This window comes from Phoca vitulina, unplaced genomic scaffold (assembly GCF_004348235.1).
Source record: "Phoca vitulina isolate PV1807 unplaced genomic scaffold, GSC_HSeal_1.0 scaffold33, whole genome shotgun sequence".
Taxonomy (NCBI): domain Eukaryota; kingdom Metazoa; phylum Chordata; class Mammalia; order Carnivora; family Phocidae; genus Phoca; species Phoca vitulina.
Window position 1 is genome coordinate 3809548 of NW_022589736.1, and position 19893 is coordinate 3829440.

General features: G+C 49.7%; 1 protein-coding gene across 3 annotated transcripts in view; it reads right to left on the minus strand.

The window, feature by feature from the left end:
- The window catches only part of ADARB2 (adenosine deaminase RNA specific B2 (inactive)), a 414677-nt gene that overhangs the window by 12533 nt on the left and 382251 nt on the right, over positions 1-19893 (minus strand). For 2 of the 3 annotated variants that reach the window (XM_032425543.1, XM_032425542.1), the window contains one exon: positions 7651-7832. In XM_032425543.1, the coding sequence (XP_032281434.1) occupies positions 7651-7832 (182 nt within the window). Of the gene's footprint in view, positions 1-7650; positions 7833-11123; positions 13516-19893 lie in introns of those variants that run through there. The other variant, XM_032425544.1, reaches the window with a different exon arrangement.

A 19893-nucleotide genomic window follows, 5' to 3' on the forward strand; every position in this document is an offset into this window, starting at 1 on the left:
GTCATGTTTTCCTCATATTATGCATTTTTCATTACTGTAGTATCCAAACTATAGTAATAAGCCAAGTTTTATACTGGAAAAAATGTGGATTATTTTCATCACTCTTTATTGTGCTTTATCTATTTGGGGTTATTTTCCTTATGCCCAAATAACACAATTAATGTCTCCTTTGGTGCAAGTCTGCTGGATTTGCATTAGCTCTGTTTCTGTCTGGACTACTGTCTTGCCCTCATTTTAATTTTTAAATTTTTATTTATTTTTAAAAAAGATTTATCTATTTATTATTTTAGAGAGAGAGAGAAAACACATGTGCACATGACAAGTGGGGGAGGGGCAGAGGGAGTGGGAGAGAGAATCCCAAGCAGGCTGTACACCTAGAGCAGAGCCCAACACGGGGCTTGATCCCATGACCCTGAGATCATGACCTGAGCCAAAATCAAGAGTCAGATGCTCAACCGACTGAGCCACCGCAGTACCCCTTGCCCCCATTTTTAAAGGATACTTTTACTTGGTCTGGGATTTTAGGTAGAGATTAGTTTTCTATCAGCATCTTAGAGATACTGTTTCATTGTTTTCTTATCTTCCAAGAATCAGTGGTGAGTCTGATTTGGATCCTCTGGAGCTGCTCTTTTGTGTTCTGACGGCTTTGATGACTTTTTGTCTTTTTGTTTGTTCTGCTTTGTGTGGTAGCTATTTTCCTGCTGGGAGGAGGATTTAAGAAGGTTCTTCTTGGGCCACACGATGCTTCTTAGATCTGTATTGATGCTTGTCACCTGCTACTACTTATTACCTCTTTACACACCATGCCTGCTCCATTTCTTCTCCCTGCTCCTGGAGCAGGTTGTATCTTGGGTATATCAGACTTTCTCACTCCGTCTCTGACCTCCTTGTGTTTTCCCCCTGGGATGGTTACTTTCCCGTGTCAGCCTGGTTGGCCTGTGGTGCACGGCTGGTTCATCAAACATGAGCCAGACGTCGCTGTGAGGGTGCATTCAGGTGTGATGGACGTTTCCTTCGGTGCACGTGGAGGAGAAAGATGACCCTGCATGTGCAGTGGCCTCATACTATCAGTTGACGGCCTCAGGAGCAGAGACTCCAGCTCCTGAAGACGATGGAGTTCTGCCTGCATGCTCTCCGTGGACACGGCTGCAGCACCGTCTCCCGCTGGAATTCTCAGCCTGCTGGCCTGCCCACCGACATTAGACTGGCCAGCCCCTGCACACATGGGAGCCAAGGCTTCAACTACATCTCCTTTCTATTAGGAAAATGAATATACCCTATTGCTGCTGTTCTCTGGAGAACCCCAACTAATACACCTTCTTTCTGTTTCTGTGCTGCATTCTGGATACTTTCTTCAGGGGGGTGTTCCAATTTACTAATTCTCTCCTCAGCTGTGTTTATTTTATTATATTTTAAAATAAATTTAAAAATTATTTTATTTATTTATTTGAGAGAGAGAGCACATCCGGGGTGGAGGGAGAGGCAGAAGGAGAGGGAGAAACAGGCTCCCAGCTAAACAGGGAGCCTGATGTGGGGTTTGATCCCAGGACCCCAGGATCCTGACCTGAGCCAAAGGCAGATGCTCAACGACTGAGCCACCCAGGCTCCCCATCCTCAGCTGTGTTTAATTTGCTACTAAACCTATCCCCTGTCACACAAATTGTTTTATTTTCCTCTGCAATTCCTATTTGGCTCTTTCCTTTTCCTTTTCCTTTTTCTTTTTTTTTTCTTTTTGGCTTCTATCTCTCCCCCTGCATTTTCCCTCTTGTTTTTTTAAATCTCTTTTTCCGTTGTGAGCATGGTTATACCAAAGTCTGTCCAGGAGCAGTGCTCTCTGACATCATGGGTTTTCTCCACTGTGTGTCTGCTGGGTTTTGTTAAAATGGTCTTGTCTCCTCCTGTGCCTGCTTGGTCTTTGCTGTGTGTCAGTGCTGTATTTCCAGATTTTTTGTAGCATTCTTTTGAGCCAGCTCTTAGTAGGATCGTCTCTGTGTGAATTTGGGAATGGAGACAGTTTCAGGCTGCTCTGTGAACCCTCCTGCTTACTCAGGGTTCAGAATTAGTCCTAATTTAATCCATGTGCGGCAGCTGCAGCCCGCCTCTATCCTGAACCCCGGAGACTCTGCCCCAATTCTGCCCCCCCCCCCCCCCCCCGCCCCCCCCCCCCCCCCACATCATTCCCTCTTCCTGCAGGACTTTGCTCTGATGCCACCGGTGGGGTCTGACCCTCTGACTGAGGGTTGAAGGTCACTTTTAGTCCCTTCTGTGCTTTGTTTTTCTACAAAGTGTTTTCATTTTGTCTTTCTGCCTTCCCCACTGCAGTGTCGTCTCCCTCGGCTATGGGGTTTCAGCCGTTTGGTTCACTGCTCTATTCCCAGTGCATAACTGTCCTGGGCACATCGTCAGCAATCAATACACATTTGCTGAATGATTAAATAAGTGTATGGATTATGTTGACCAACTTCTTGGGGTTTGGATAAATGAAATGTATTGACAACGGAAGTATTTTCCCTAAATGGTAAAAATTTCAATATAATTAAGGTTGGTGTTCAAATACTTTTGTGTAACAGTTTCTTAAAATCATGGTAGAAATTAAATGTAACTTAACTTAATATACAACAAATATTTTTGAAAGAACTCCTCAGAAAATGAAAACAAGGTTTTTCTATAATTTTTAATTTATCATAAGCCATCTAATTTGCATAGGGAAATCAGTGCTAATCTATGGAAATGTCTTATTAAATATTTCTTTGTTGAATTTAGCATTTTGGTCTTCATGCAGATATTAGGATTGCCTTTAGATTATTCCAGCAAGATTTATAATAAATTTTTTTCTACCAAAAACTCCTTCAAGGGCACAAGAGATAAATTTCTACTTCTAAGAACTCTAAGACAAAGGAGCTGCTCAGATATATTTTTAAGCTCATGTGTTTTATCCTAAACATTTATGAAAAATTTATAGGTTATTCCATAATAAACCTATGCTTATTTTATTTTATTTTTTTAAAGATTTATTTGAGAGAGAGAGAGAGAGATAGTGAGAGAGAACATGAGCAGGGGGTGGGGGCAGAAGGAGAGGGAGAAGCAGACTATCCCCTGAGCAAGGAGCCCGGTGCGGGACTCGATCCCAGGACCCTGAGATCATGACCTGAGCCGAAGGCAGACGCTTAATGGACTGAGCCACCCAGGCGCCCCAGGGCTTATTTTAATATAAAAATAATTTTGCCTATTAGTTACCATCTGCATAAAAACAATGTTTGCTACGACCCCACTGGGTTGTTTTGCAAGATACTATTAATGATCATTAACTTCAGAAATTTCTCCTGAATTAAAGAGGCTTGGCTCTCCATATTGGATTCTACAGTTTAATGTGACAATACTTTGGAGATTGGAACTCACAAAAATGTGGGTATGCATGTCGACAGACCTCCTTCTCCATCCCACCCACTACCACTCCCTGAGGAGAGGAGTCTAGAGTGCAGGAAGTAGGTGGTGTTGGGCAGGACATTTCGATGAACTCAGCTGCTTGAGAAACATGGAGTTTGAAGAGGCTCTGACCCACCAGTGACCCATTTTACTCCTTCAGGAAGATGCACGCTGGGGAGGAAGACAGCCGATGCTCTGCTTGTCACGATCCTGTGATTCCCATCACGCAAACGTAAACCAGGGTCTGAGCCAACTCAAGCCTCTAACATCCGATTCTCTGGGTCCATCTCTCGGATTTCGTGTTCGTTGCCAGGACCTTGCCATGGGCTGTAAAGTTTTATCTTCAGTGTGAACTAAGACTGTTCAGCGCTGAACACCAGATCCAGTAAATACGCCGCTAGTAGGAACAAAGAACTTGTGTATCCCACCCAGATTTCTCTTTTTCCTGATGAAGAAAAATGAAACTTACCTTGAGGTTGGAAGCGCAGACAAACCAGACTCTCTGCCCAGCAGAGTAGCCTCAAGGTCACTTTCTACTTCACTTAATGTTTTTCTAACAAAGATGAGTATTCGGAGCATAAAGATTTTTATTATCATCATCACCTTTTTCTCATCGTATCCAATATGCCAAGAAAGACTGAAGGGAAGTTCCTTTAGGGGAGCCGCTCTCATCCAGTGATGTGATGCGCCAAAGGGCTCGGGGTGTACAGCAGCCGTGGTGTGGGTGTCCGTCCTCACGTTCTGCCCAGAGGTGGAGGCTGGTCTGTGCAGAATGCTTCAAGATATCTTTGGAGGACATTAATATGCATCCTACAACCGTGTCAGTAGGGTATCTTTTTCAGCTCGGCTGCTTCTTATTAACCCAGAGCTGATTGAGCCCCAGCTAAACGGCGGGACTTTCTGCGAGTACGTGGGCTTCATCTTCTCAGGCAATTTTGCAAACTGACCTTGAGGGAATCTTCAAGCAGATTTCATGGGCTTGTTTGAGTGTGCTTTTCATTACTCTCCTTATACAAGATCTCTCCGTCTCTCTTTTGTTGCAAAAAAATCCTGATGATTTCCTTTCAAAATTTGCATGATTGGTTTTTAAATATCCATCAAAAGCAGAGCAGTTCTTGCGGCTAAGCGTGTGCAGGTGAGACACCACGGTTTAGGCTTATTTGCATCTCTGCAATAACAAAAGCTGTATTTTCAGTATGGACTGAAATGTCTAGTCAAATTGTCCTGGTTTTAAGTAGGGGTGCGTGTCACCCGGGGGTGGGGGTTCACCTGGGAGTCTCAGGCACATTGCCATCAGGTACGCTGCTCAACGATTTCAGGTGTTCTGAATTTCTCTAATTGAGCTTTTTTTTTTAAAATTCACTGCTTTTACACTTACAATTCAAAATTCCTGTTTTTATCTGTTTACATGTTCCCAGTTGAACATAAAATTTTTAAAAAGCTTTGCAAGAATGGATGGCCATTCTGTGTGGCACCCAAAGGCTGGATGAAAACCAGCCCCGTCATGGGAAAGGTGAGAACAGATGAGAATTCTTGTAAGTTTAATGTAGAGACTAAAGAACCTCAGTGAGGTTTGTGGGGCACCCAAGTTGGGAACATTGGATTTAGCACCAAACCAGTAGTTCTAGGACTTTGGGGTCTGCTCCAGAGCTGTGCTGGCTGTTCAGCCATAAGAAGTAAGTGTTCTTAGGATGCTTGGGTGGCTCAGTCGGTGAAGTGTCTGCCTTCGACCCAGGTCATGATCTCAGTCCTGGGATGGAGTCCTGCATCGGGCTCCCTGCTCAGTGGGGAGTCTGCTTCTCCCTCTGTCCCTCCCCCTGCTCGTGCTCTCTCTCTCTCTGTGTCAAATAAATAAATAAATAAATAAATAAAATCTTAAAAAAATGTATTCTTTGCCATTTTGAGAAAAAAAGGAAAAATGAAAGAAAGAGCTTGAAATTGAGCCAAAGTGATAGTTTATCAGAATTCCTAAAATTACCAACTGTTTAAAAAATAAATGTAATTTTATAGACTTTGAATTTGAGGCAAATGTTTGCGCCTCTCCTGTGACCCTTGATGAGCTGGGAGTGAGTGTCCCCGGCTGGCCCCACTGGGTCGGTTTGCCTCTCCTACACCATTCGTCATGAGTTAGATTCTATCACCTCTTCGGCTAGTCTTGTTTTGCATTATTAATCTTTATGGGATTAAAAATATGGACATCTGTTAAATGGTGCTACAGGTCATGGGATGCAGTGTGGGGTGTTGAAAGGGCTTAGCTGTGTCATCGAGGTGAGTTCAAATCCTTGCCCCACGTCCATAGTGTTGAGGAGTCTGTTCCCACATCTGTAACATGGAGATTGTTGGTTGGTGGGACGCCATCTTCGTGATGCTGAGAAGGACCTTCCCTTCTGTAGCTGATGTAGTCACTCTCAGCAAGAGGCTCGGGTGCTGTGTTCTCCCTGTGCCATGCAGACCGGGCCCCTTGGGTGCTCGCCCCCCAGCACGACCACCTGCAGGCCCACCATCGTCCAGAGTCGGTTGTGATTCGGGGCTGGGGACTCTGCAACGCTGGGCCCGGCGGTGGGCTGCATCCAAAGGCAGCCTTTTGAGCAAGGATGGTGGTGAGGAAATCCTGCCTTGCTGATGTTGTTTTCTCAGCCCCTGGGACAGTGGCGAAGGACTAACCCCTTCCATGACCGAGCAGGCCTGGGGACAGTAGCGCAAGTGAAATTCTAAAAGATGGTGCTGTTTGGTGTTTCTGGACAGAATCTGTGACCTTGTCTCCAATGGCCTCACTGAGGTGCGCTGACTTTGACTCTAAGTCCCCTCACTGGACACACGAAGCCCCTGGACTCTAACATGGTCCCAGGGATGTGAGGACGGGTGACACGGGCTGACACAATTGATCTCGGACCCGCTGCCTGAGGGCCACTCATACTCCTGTGGCAGCAGAGAGGTGGCTCTCAGCATGGGGTCTAGGATCTTGGGCATAGGCTCTCACATATAAAGGAAGGCCTGCGGTGTAATAAAGCGGGGACCTGGGTGGTCAGCCAGCCCCCAGCCCGCAGGTTGTTCCCAGAGCAGCAGAGAGTCAGTGAGTCTCAGAGACAAAGGGAATAGATGTGGAGGTGTCTTCTTCAATGCTTGCTCAGTTGTTCTCACTCCCACCCCCATGGGACACTATTATCACCCTGATTTTATAATTTAGAACAATTTGAGAATCCTGGGAATAAATCTTAGGCCCGAGTCTGAGCCACAACACTGAACACCTCTTTTATTTTCCCCTTTCTCTCTCAGGTGATATGGCCCAAGACTGAAGCCAGCCAGCCCTGCTCCTTCCCAGGAAAGCTATTCCCGCTTCCTGAAGACACCTGCCTGGGGTTGCGGGGCGGCCTCCGGCAGTCCCTTCAGGATGCTGTCCTGCCCAAGCAAGGGAGTCCCCCTCTGCACACGCTGTTTCCTCCAGGCCTCTGGTGAGGTTCATTCTCAGGAACCAGGAAAGGGTCTGTGATGTGGAGACCAGTGGTCACCATAGGCATTCCCCTCCAAAATGCCGAGATCAGGACTTGATCCTTCCCAGTGCACAGAACCTGATGGATTCCAAAGCACTTCCTGGCCATGTGATTCTTGATCCTTATAACCGGCTGTGTGCTGGGCGGCCTAGGAGTTGGCCATCCCCATTTTGCTGTGGGGACACTGAGGCTCCAGAGGTCTGGTGCTATGGACACAGGCAGCGTGGGAAGTAGGATAGATACTCAGTGCTTGCTGGATTACCTTGTTGCCTCTGAGATGTGCCTTCTGAATCCCTTGTGCGAGGGGGGCACGGGGACCCCGAGTCCTGCAAGCACTCGGGGCAGCCTGTGGGCCTGCGCTGTCCACCCTCCGTGTTACTGCTTCCGACCCAGCTGCCCTCCATCAGAGGCGCCGCCCGCGGAGAGGAACGGGACGGGTACATCGTCCTGTTGGGCCCGCGCGTGATGGTTCCCTCAGTCACTGTGATGGTGTGACCCGGTTGTGTGCTGTGTCCTGTTCTGCGTCCACCTCAGAATGCTGCCCATTCCTACATTCAGGATGCACGGTAACCTTCCTCTCTTTTAAAGTTTTGTGTTATTGTAATTTTGCTCGCTAAATCGTAAATATTTAAGCCAGCAGCCAACATGGGTAAGATCTGCTGGAGTTAGGACGCATGGGGCTGGCCGACGGGAGGGCACTGGTCGCGTGTCTATGGGGGCGGAGTTTTCTTACCGCTGAGGAGGGGCTGGTTGTGTCGGTACGAGGCTGGCAGCTGGCCGATGTCCTCGGTCCGGAGGCTCATGACCCGGGAGAGGTGGCCGGTGTGGTGCAGACTGCCCACGATGATGCTGTGCAGGTACACAGGCTCAATGAAGTGGCAGAGCAGTGCACCCTGCAGTCCCAGCACGTTCCACCTGCAAGGAGAGGGCGTCAGTGCGGGGCTCACCTGTGCGGGCGGGCCCCCCCCGAGCGGCCTCCCTCCCCACCCACCTGGGGGCGGGCTGTGCGCAGCCCCAGTCCCTGCCTTCCCGCCCCGTGGCTGTGCCGCCCGACCCAGCGGAGAGGCCACCAGCTCGGGCAGCTCCGGTTCTGAGCCCCTAACTGCCGTGCGCGCCGCTGACAGGGGCCCTGCATTTCCTTTTCTAGAAGATGACTTGTTAGATGGAGTGGAAGCTATATATTCTCGCAGGGACTTGAAATTAAAAAAAAAAAAAAAAGACACTCTGTCCCCAAAACGAATCTAAATTTTCCTTTACGTTAGCTGGGAAATATCAGAAATGGAGTTTATTTCAGTTTAGGGAAGAATACTTTCTTCTTCTTTTGTCCTCAGCAGTTAGAACGACCTGCTGTGTCATTAAATGACATTAATAAGTGACCCTGTTTTGCTCCGAGGAAGATTTTGATTTTAGAAGCCCAGATCCGACATGAAGGACAAGGCCGTCCTTCTCTGAAAGAAATAGAGCCCTGGGCAAGTGTTTTTGCTTCTGCAAGCAAAGATGACAGCAGCATTTTAAGATTGTTTTTCCCCCTAAACTCGGGTGGTACAAGGTTACATGCATCTGTTTGAGGCAACATTTCGTGGTTTCCACTGTAAATAACGTGTTTAAAACCCAGCCTCCATCAGCAGCGAACATTATGCAGCTAATTTCTTACATCATTGTTCTTTTCATTAATTAACGTTTCTCCGCTGTTAGGGCAATCATTGTGGTGCTTCCATGCCGTACATTTCTTTTCATGATTAATAAGGAACCATTATATTTCCCTTTCCTGAAGCAGTCAATTAACACAGAATGCTTTCCATTAATTACTGAATGTTTAAAACCAGCATGCCCTACCTGGAGAGCAATCTGCTCTGGGAACCGGCAACACCGATTGCTTTAAAAAGTTCTCTTTAAATTTTATTCTGAAAACACAAACAATTTAGCTGGCGATATTAATTTGCCTCAGAAGCATTGCGGTGAATGGGAGACATGTTTTAATCTCATGCAAGAAAAGGCAACCATCTGGCGGGGGAGAATCGAGAGAGCGAGTCTCCTACCCTCTCCACAAACGCAGGTCATTAAAGTAATGTGTTCATCTACATAAAACTCAAACGGAATGTAAAAGGTAATATTTATATACAAACAATTTAGTCCTACAATTTAAACAGTCATTGGTTTTATGAAACATTTACTTTAGTCTATCAGATTTGCATAACTTCACTTAAAAAGTAATTATGGTCATTTCTTTAAGTCACCTCATTTCTTTCAGAAAGGACTGAAACTGTTCTCCTTTGGAGATTTATATATATGTGATTTTACCAAAGTAAATGTCAAAAAGTTTTGAAGGAGTGGACTTCCTGAAAGCAACACAAGAACTTCGCACTGGTTGTAGGGACCCGTCACTTGGTGATACGCCCCCACCCAGACTTTCACTCGCACCCAACAGGATCAGCTGACAGGCCGACTGGGGCGCTCAGGAGGCTGCCTGTCCCTCACTTCTCACTGATGAAGTACAGAATTTCAACAAAATCCCGGAGAGGACTTTTTTGGTATGTGAGCTTTTTGTGGAAGGAACGCCTGTGATTTTGAGTGGTGATTGAGGGATTGGGTTCCTTCCCTTAAATCTGAGACCAGTATTTCTAGGCAGTACTAAAAAGTGAGGAAAAACCCAACAAAGTCACTTCCTCTAGTATTTTGGATACCTCCTTGTTGGATTTGAAGAAACTGGGAAATTATGCCAAGAAAAAGAGAAAGAGCAAGTTAGCGGTAAGTCTGTTTCGCTATGAAAGTGTTTGGTATTGGTTTTTAAGTGCACACTTGATTACTGGCGGACATGCAGGCTTCCTTGTGTTTGCACGTGTGGATGAGCACAGGTGCTCTTGCAGCGAAAGTCACGGATGCAGTCAGTCTGCAGGGACGATGCTAAGTTACCGTCAGTGGCCAAGGGCTCTGTGGTGCAGGCAGCCCAGGTGCGTCTGTTCTATCTCTGACCACTAGTGAAGTGTGACTTAAAAGCAGAGAAATGGACATTTCCCCCATCGATAACAAAGCACTCGCCCGAGGTATGCCCAGTCTTGAACAATAAAATTAGTATTCCCAGAAGAGACAGCGCTGTTCTTTAGGCCATTCAGGTGTTGGCTTTGAACAAAACTTCTGGAACGTATTTGAGTGGTTCTGATTCTGTGGGATTGTCTAAAAACAAATAACTTCTATATCTGGCTTCCTCTTAATAACCTTTATAATAAAGAGAAAATCAACTTTCTCCTTGTCTGGCTATAGGAGTTTAAACTTATTCAGCTAACATGATCAATAAAACCAAATGTCTTCCTGAATATAAACTGGGGAATTTTCAGTGTTTGGGATTGAATGAAAATACCTCTCCTTTTGTTCAAACAGCTGATATTTCTGCAATGTTGACAGAAAAAAAAAAAATCCCATGTCTGGTTTTCAATATAGATAATCCCTTAATAAATATATTTCTGTCTGTTTGTCAATCACGGAAATACCAAAGAAGTGGAGGAGAGATCTTGGAGAAAAGCTGCCTTTCTTTAACCAAGAGATGCAGTCTCCTTGCTCAGTTTGAATCTTGGCCTCTAAGGATGAGCAGAAATAGTCACAGGGGTGAGCCCCACCTCAGATGGCCACTACCAGTGTGCCCCTGGCACATAAGACAGGGACAGCGATTTCCATTATATGTTTTGGACAGTTGGGGTTCTTGCCTATTGTTTTTGCCACCTTGATGTGGCCCTTCAGGGTGATGTAACTCTCCTAAATTACAGTGAAGTCTATGGAACAGTCTTCAAGTGCCATCAAAATATATACTTACTTGGCATAGAAACAGACGCCTAGATCAATGGAACAGAATAGAGCCCAGAAATAAACCCATGCTTATATGGTCAATCAATGTACAATAAAGGATCTAAGAATATACAGTGGGGCAAGGACAGTCTCTTCAACAAATGGTGTTGGGAAAACTGGACAGCCATATGCAGAAGAATGAAACTGGACCTTTTTCTCACACCATACACAAAAATAAACTTGAAATGGATTAAAGACTTGAATGTAAGACCTGGAATCAGAGGTCTTACATTTGTGATAACTTGGATGAATCTTGAAGGTATTATCTTAAGTGAAATAAGTCAGACAGAGAAAGACAAATACTGTATGATCTCACTTCTAAGTGAAATATAGAAAAGCTGAACTCATAGAAACAGAGTAGTAGAGTGGTTACCAGGGGCTGAAGGGCGTGGGGGAACTAGGGAGATGTTGGCTAAAGCATACGAATTTTCAGTTATAAGAAAGATTAGTTTGGGTATCAAATTATAGCATGGAGACTATATTTAATAATTATTATATACTTGAAAATTGCTAGGAGTAGATCTTGAAGGTTCTCACATGGTAACAAAAGAAATGGTAACTATGTGACCTGCTGGTGGTGTTAGCTAAAGCTTCAGTGGTAATCATGTTACAATATGTAAATGTATCAGCAACACTTTCTACACAAACTTACATAATACTCTATGTCAGTTACATCTCCATAAAGTGGGTGGGGATACATACTTACTTCATTTTTTTTCTTCATCTGTAGGAAAATTTGCCCATTATCTGAAAGTATAGCCATACCCAACTGGGAAAAATCCCTAGACTATGCTCCATCTGTGAAGTCCAAACTGGGGGGCAGGAGGCATGATAGAGACCCAGTGTTCCCCATTCTGCCAGAATGACTCCAGTGTTGCAGCCTAGGAGTGGTTTCCAGCTTTGGTGCACATTGGGCTCATGTGGGGGACTCTGAGAATCTTTTGGTGCCAAGTCGCCCCAGACTCTGATGTCATGGGTCCAGGGTGCAGCCCGGCATCCACCTTTCCAACGCCGCAAATGATTCTGATGTGAGCCAGGGTGAGAACCTTCTGCTGTAAGGCAGTCGGCACAGATTTTGGAGTCAGAAACTCAAGTCAAATCCCAGTCCTGACACCAGTTAGCTGTGTTCCCTTTGACCACTTTGCTGCTACCCTGGACAACAGTCTACAGCAGTGGTCCTCAAAGTGTGGTGCCTGGACCAGCTGTATCTGCATCACCTGAGACTTGATAGAGATGCACACTCTGGGCCCCACCTCAGACCTACTGAGTCAGAAACTTAGGGTTGGCAGAGGGAGTTTCAACAAGCCTTCCAGGTGATTCTCACGCTGCTAAACTTAGAATGGTGGGTCTCCATGCTGAGTGTGTGGTCATAATAGTAGTATCTGCTTCTGCAGTCATTTCAAAGGTCTGCAGGAGAGGATTTAATCTCCTACCGGTCTGGGGGTTGATACCTCCCCCCTGCATAGCCTCCCCTATCCCCAGTCTCAAACCTTCTTCTCCCACCTTTTGACCAAGATGGGTAATCATGCCAAGTCAGAGACATTCCCGCACAAATGGCCCATCCCATTTCCAGTCTGCTGATGGGGCCCCTCCAAACAAGAGAAGGACCAGACCATTAACCCTTTTACTCAGTAATTTTACTGAGTGAGATACTGAAAGCTATAGTCTCAGTAAAATGGCGGGATATATGGACAAGCAGAGTCACTAGAGAATTGTTTGCTGTTGCAAAGCAAGCAAAACAAAATGAAAAGCCTGAAATCATCTAATGGCCTCTTACTAGGTTTTGGTTAAATAAATTACGGTCCGTTTGCAGAAGAGTGTGGATACGGCTGCCCGCAGCCTGCCTGACCACGGGGGGCACGGTCACCTTCTTCGTCCACACCGCTCTCTCTCCTGACTACTCTCCTGCTGGCCCCCTCTGCTCGCTCGCCTCAGAGGCCATGGGCCAGTCGAGGTGGGGTGCTCACCATTGCCGTGGAAACCACGTGTGCTGTCCCCCTGCCCTCGCTCACGCTGCCACCTCGTTTGGGATCCCAGCCAAGCAGTCCATGAAGGGGAACCTGGTCTCAGCGCACGGCTTGGCTGAGCTCCTAGCTGACAGTCGACACCCAACTGGCCAGCCGTGTGAGCGTGCCGTCCAGAAAGTGGCCCCCGGTCCCAGGGGCTGCCCGAGCGGATGCCGTGCGGAGCTTAAATGAGATGCCTGATCAAACCCGCACACATGGAAGGTGTGCACACAGAACACGTGGTTTGTTTCAGGCCACTACATTTTGGGACGGTTGTTACATACAGTGGACGACTGTCGTGGAGTCCACTGCCTTCTCTGAGGTGACCTTTGGCTACTGGTAACTCCTCGGGACGTCCGTGTATGTCATGGCGATCAGAGTCCCCTGGACGTTGGCAGTGACTACAGAAGCTGGGGGCGCAGGTGCCCTGGCGGTTGGGTTGGGGTCAGGACGATGTCCTGCCACTTCTGGTTATTTTCAGCTGAAAGAAATTACTTCCGCTTAACACACTGTCTCATCTCTGTTCTTCGAAGCCTACCTGGGAAGTGTCCTCTCTTGGCCCGACATTTCTGGTTGCATCTGCCCCTGACAGACTGTTACAGTGTAACGGTCCGCGTCCTGCACGTGGGGGCTGCCGTTTCTAGGATGCGTGGGTGGAGGTCCCCCCATCGCCAGCTCCAGGCTCTGGCTGACTTTCAGAGCTCTCGGCCCCATGGCTCTCCTGAGAGGGGCTGCATTTGGCCTCTTGGTTCCTGGGGGACAAACATCACACAAAGTTACTCTAGGGAACGCCTTTCATTCCTTTGGTGAAGATGGAAACCGTAAGGTAAAGCTCCGGCCACTGTGTGTGCCCCACGGGCTCTTTCTGCCCAGACCTGCGCTCCAGACCATCTCTTCTCAAGTCCCCAGACACGGTCTCCTTCCCCTCGGTCCCGTCATTGGACCCCCACCACGTCCTGCCGACACCGTACCGTTCATGAGATGTCTGTGGCCTTGCCTCACGTGGCCACTTCACCGACCTCTTTGCTTTCCGTGGACCAAGGTATCATCTCCTGTGGGGCCCACCAGACCTCCAGATGGTTTTGCAGAAACCGAGCTTCCCAGCCGTTTGCAGAGTCCGGGGCTGGACGGCGGGGTGCCATGCAGATCTGTGTTGCTTTAGGTACAAGCAATGAGGCGCCAGGTACAGAGTGTCGTTGACTGTTGCCACTCCTTTTGTACTGGATACGTGTTACTGATTTTATCACTGGAGAGTCTGTAAGACTGGGTGCAGTCTTTGGTACAGGAAGCATAGCAGGATTATTACACCATCCTTGGATGAGCATCCTGGAAGGACCTGTTTTAAAAGGACCTGTATTTCGAGAATGGAAAAATGAGCAACACTTTCACCTGAGTTCCGTAGAGCTGGTAACATTCAAACACAGGACGACCACAGTAGATCGGGGGGCTGGTGGCGGAGAGGTGAGAGTTGCAGCCCACGGCTGCAGTCAGAAGGAGAAAGTCACTCTTCACCGTCTGAAATCCAAGTTTAGAAGGCAGACAGTGCCTTACTCCCTGGAGAAGAGCTATAATTTTTTACAGTTCATCTTTATGGAGAAAGTTTTAATCTGTTCATTTAAAGACACATTGCGATCAATAATCAAGCTCAGGTACTTAAAATTAGAAACCATATCTAAAGGAACATTAGTTCCAGAAGATTTAGATTTTTATGTGCGACTCAAATTTGATTCTTAGAGGCAAAGGCAGAGAGCACTGCTTTGGTTTCCCCTCCTTCCAGGAGACTGCGTTCACCCGTGGGAGAGCGTGGGGATGGGCGTCCCACAGTGGGAAAAGCAGATCCCGCATTCGGGAAAGTGCGCCAGGACAGTGCTGTTAGTGGCTGGCCCCTCCTTGTCTCACGGAGTGGCGCATCTGCTCTGTTTCATCTTTCTGAAGAGAAATCGGAGTGCTCTTTGGTGCACTCAGTTTGTGGTGCTGAAGGTTGACTGTCACGGACGCCATGAAACGGCTCCATCTCTGTCCTGACGCTCAGTCTTCACCAGGGAGATATTGGTGGTTGCGTTGTGGGAATTGATTTTACTATGACTTTATCTGGTTCTGTAATTTTCCAAAGACCACACAAGTTGGGCTAAGCGAGCACCACCTCTTACGTGGTTGTACTGGTCTCCTGGGGCCACGACGGCACACACCACAAACCGGGGGCTTGAAATGATAGTCATGAATTTTCTCAAGGTCCCGGAGACCAGAGTCTGAGGTCAAGGTGTGGGCAGGACTGTGCTTTGTCCGGAGGCTCTGGGAAAGCTGGACCAGGCCTTTCTCTGATCTTCGGGTGGCTGCTGGCCAGCCTTCCCTGGTGTTCCTTGGCGTGTAGACACGTCACCTCCTTGTCCCTGGGTCCCCTCTCTCTCTTACAAGGATACATGTGGCTGCATTCAGAGCCAACTGGAATCCTCCTTCGTGCTTAGCTGAGCGCCCACACGTAAGGGCATTTTTGCAGGATCTGGCTGTGAGGACATGGACATACCATTTCGGGGGCCCGGTGCATCTGCTGTGGCCCATTGGGAGATCCCACCCTGTCTCATTTACCCTCTACCATGGGTGGGCTCTGTGACCCACGTAGGGGAGCACATCCGGGTTCAAAGCTTTTGTGTGAGGACATCATGGGGTCCACCATTCACAGTAGCTCAGGTGGGAACATCTTGGATGCCCAGCAGCAGGGGACCGTGCCGATGGATTGCTCCAAGACCTGAGCTCCACGGGCCCTGAAGGTGCCGTGCACCGCGTGCCGTAGGGATTGCAAGCGCGCCGCCACCCAGTGAGGTCTGAGTACGGGGGGAGCAGACAGTGGCCGGCCGCTGTTGTCTGTCACTGCTGGGGTATCGCTAGTTGTTTCTTTTCTGCTTTCCACCTTTTTCTCGTATCTCGTATCCTGCAGGAATGGGGGAACCCCCATCCACACGACTGCACTCTCTGAGCTCTTCTTCGGTGGGAGGGGTGGGACTGGTTGGTCTCTTGATTCTTGCTCAATTGCCGCCTGCGTCTGGAGGCGGCAGACCCACGGCATTGGGGCATCCCGGGTCGCCTACCGCGGGGAACCTCGCAGTTTGGTTTGGTTTTCGGTGCAAGGCCAGTTCACCCACAAGGGACTGACTCTCCCCGGCTGGACCACCAGGACTGGCTTTTATCTTCAAGACAGATTTCTGCAGAACCTACAGAGAAATGACTTCACTTTCAAAAGACTTTGATGACCGAAGAATTTTCCTGGTGACTGCGGACTCTGTTCCTAACAAAAGAGACCAGATTTTGTTTTGTGCTATGTTTAATGCCAAAATTATTTTTAGGGAGAAAAAATTTAGCCCGCGTGTCCCCACTCCGAGGCTCTGGGGTGTCTTTTCCCATCCACAGGCAGCAAAGAGCTCTCTGTGACGCAGGATGCTCTGTTTGGCTTCCCGGCTTTGGGCACCTCTGACTTCCCACTGCCCAGCACGCCCCAGGCGCTGCTTCCAAATGGAGCCGAGCATGACCTCGGTCAGACAGTGGAGGGAGCCACCCGCGTTCTGAACGAAGCCTTCAATGACGCTGACTTGGATAGCTGGGCTAACTCGGGCAGCGTGCCTCCCAGAGCACAGGCTTCTCAAGCTGCAGGTCTCACACCTTTGATAGGAGTTTAATGACAGTGACGTCGCCAAGCCGGTAGCTGCCGGTTCACCTTGGACAGTCCCCTCGACTTACTTAGGAAACCAGGTCTGCCTCTGTAGCTGGGGCCTCTGTCCGTGCTCTCTGTGTCCCAGGTCTGGCCTAGCCAGCCGCCCAGCCTGTGCTTTCTGCTCACTCTCCAAGTGTACCCGGTGCCACCCTGCACTGCCCCAGTTACCCTCCTGACTGTGGGCAGAGGGGCCTTGCAGTCCTCCTGTCGAGCACAGGCACCTGCTGGCCCGGCCTCCCTCTCCCGTTCTCTTCTCTGCAGAGCAGGGCCACTGACAGGTGCTGGTGGAGAACCTCCCATGCTCCCGAGTCTGTTGTCCTGTCACATGGCTGGGCTTAGGTCCGTTGCTTCTGGGTGCCCGCTGAATGCCCCTTCATGTCTCAGAGTGGCTATGTGAGTGTCACATCTGTGGGCGTCTGCCAAGCCCGGCAGTGTGTTCCGGAATCTCGGAGAGGGCCCGGGGCGTGCCCACGATTCGTGCAGACAGGTGGGCTGTCTCAAGGTGACGCAGGGCGGGGTCCTGTGAGCACTTCCACCTGTCACAGAGCCTCGGGTCCCAGAGGGGGCCGCCGAGATGGTGTTTCAGGTGGGTGGGGGACCAGGCTGGGTGACAGCCCCGAATCCTCCTCATGGGGGAGGAAAGTGGCCTGTGGCAAGAGAGCAGTACTCGAGATCTCCCGCCTCTGCGTGAGGGCTGAGCCTCTCTTGTGACGAGAGCACTGCATCCCTCTCATGGTTCCCAGAGAGACAGAAGCTCCCTGGAAGACCCTGTACCACTGGTTGTTGAAGGGATTGACCTTCGTAGTGCGGCGCTTGTCTTCAGTGGGCGTCCCTGACTGCCGCAGTCTTTCGCTCGGCTCCCTGCTCCCCATGGACGGACCCACTGCTGCCTCAGGGCCGCGGGGGATGCCGGACACCGAGGCCGGAGGGCCGAGAAGAGGAACTGGAAGGATACGAAGGAAATGTGAGGAATTATCCAATGGCTGGAATCCAGGAAGTTTGTTCACGATGTTTTATGGCTAATTTTAAACCACTGTAAAAATGTCAAGCTTTCTGTAACATGTTTTGCTGGAAACCTGTCTTTACACCATCTCACCACTGACGTTGTAAAATGATACCAATTGTTATTCATGAAATCGTACTCAGAACGTCTGTGGTGCTCTAATTTATATTGCGTGGGTGTCATTGATCCAAAAAGTGACACCTGTGTATTGCTTTTGATCTCTGGGAGGGAAATAATGGAGCTGTGTTGATTGTTCAGATCTTTGGATAGAGCCCGATCCCCTTCGTTATTCATGGATATCGAGGGGGATTTGCAAAGAGAAGTACAAATTTGTCTCATGGATGCGCTTTCTCTACCTTAATTAAAGATACAAGTTTATTCATTTATTTTCATCTACATACATAAAAGTCACATGTGCTAGATGGTGAGGTCAGCTGCTCAAATAAAACTGCATCTGTTCATAGAGAAAGTTCATGTGGACGTGGCTTGTGGGTCCCAGCAGCATCTGGGATAAGACCCTTGGGTGGTCCCTTGGGAAGAGAGCCCGTAGCAAGAATTGGCTTGGACGCCTCCCTACGGTTTACGGGCGGCACAGATAGGCCTTAGCTTTGGCAGCCGAGGGCAGAGTGAGGGCCTGGCAGAGGCTGCATCCCTGGGTCTGCCAAGCCGTCTCTGCGGGTCATTGGAAGGAGGCAGGCCTTCAGTTTCTGGGTCCCACTGGGGCCCCTGTGCTGTGCCCCCCACGTGTGACGCCGTGGCCGCAGAGCAGGTTCCGTTCGCCCAGCATTTCCTGCTCGTCGATGGGACGCTCCTGTGTGTGCCGCGTGGGGGGCACAGAAGCTGAGCGTGTGGCGCCTCATCAGGGGGATGGTCGGCGAGTCCGGGACGGCCCCGTGTCTTCCCTGCCTTCTTCCCACAGTGACTGCCATGAGTTTCTGGATATTCACTAACAACTGTCCTCAGCAGCCCCTGCCGGCACCTGTCACCTGCTCCCCGCCTGCCTCACAAGCATCCCCGCACAGATGCCAGGGTGCCTCCGTCCACCCGCCCGCCTCTCTGCCTGTTTCTCCTGCGAGCACCCCTGTGGTGTGGTGCCCCAGGTCGGGGGGCAGACAGAGTGAGCAGGAAGAGTGGGCAGCCCCATGGGACCCACGGGTGACAGGTCGGCCTCCGTGGGGATGAGCTTGCCCGAGCGGGGTGGGTGGAAGCCAGATGCCCTCGGCGGTGGCCGGGGGTGAGCGCACATAGTTACCCCAGGGAATCTGGGTTAGAAAGGAAGCATGGAAGCGCCGGTGGAGGGATGCTGGATTTAGGGGTTTCCTTTATAAGGTGAGGAGGACCAGCTGTGTGATGACCGCGTGGTCGGTTTCGGGCCAGCAGATGCTGGAACAAGAGGGAGACGAGGCTGGAGGCTCAGAGGAAGGTGAGAGCCGCGGGTGGGGGTGGATGCGAGGCGGCTGTCCCTGTCGTGGTGGGACGGGGAGGGTGGGACACCGCCACGGGGCACAGTAGGGGGAGCGGCCTGGTCTGCGCGCCTCCTGCCTCCACACACACGCCTGTTTGGGCTCCTGCCCTCGTGGGCTCGCTTCGTCCCGAGTGAGACAACACACACGTCACTTCTAGTCTCGGGGACTTGACCCGTGTGACTCTGACGTGTGCCGGTACAAAGGCCTGGATTTGTAGCGTCAGCCGACTTCCGTGCTGTAAACACCATCCCTGCGGCCAGTTTCGCGGGGCTGGCGTGAGGGCCCAGAGCACAGATTTGGGGCTGGGCCTGCAGTGGCTCAGCCTCTCGTGTACCTCTCGCATACGACACAAGACCAAACATAATAGTGCAATAGTCAGGAAGAGGTGGGTTTTGAGTATTTCTTGCCTTTATTTTTAATATAATTTATTTAGTGTACGTTATTTGACTCTTAATAACAACTGCGTTTAGTTGTTTGCAGAGCAGAAAACAATCTGCTTTCCGAATGGCCTGACGACAGTGGGCTCCCACGGCTGAGCTGGCTCCAGCAGCCGTGCGGGGATTGGGGAGCTGAGGGGGTCCTCCAGCACCTCCCGGCTCCTGGGAGGAGGACGTAACTCCCACATCTCTGTGCTCAGAGAGAAGATGGGGACGGGGGCAGGAGGAAGCGGGATGAGGGCTTGGAGGAGTGAATGAGGGCGGCCCTGCGTGGCCCTCGGGGGCCCCGCCGCCAGACGTGGGGACCAGAGCTCGGCGCATGGAGAGAGGCTGCCCGTGGGGCTGGAGTCCTTTACCTCCCCGGTCAGTCCAGGGAGAGAGAGCTGTCCTTCCGGCCCGCCCTGAGTCAGGGCGGTCCCCACACATGCCCCGTCTTCCTCAAAGGCTGTCTAGAATCGTTCTCAACCAGGATACCGTTTGAGACCCCCGGAGAGATGCAAGGTGGGCTTTTGTTCCTC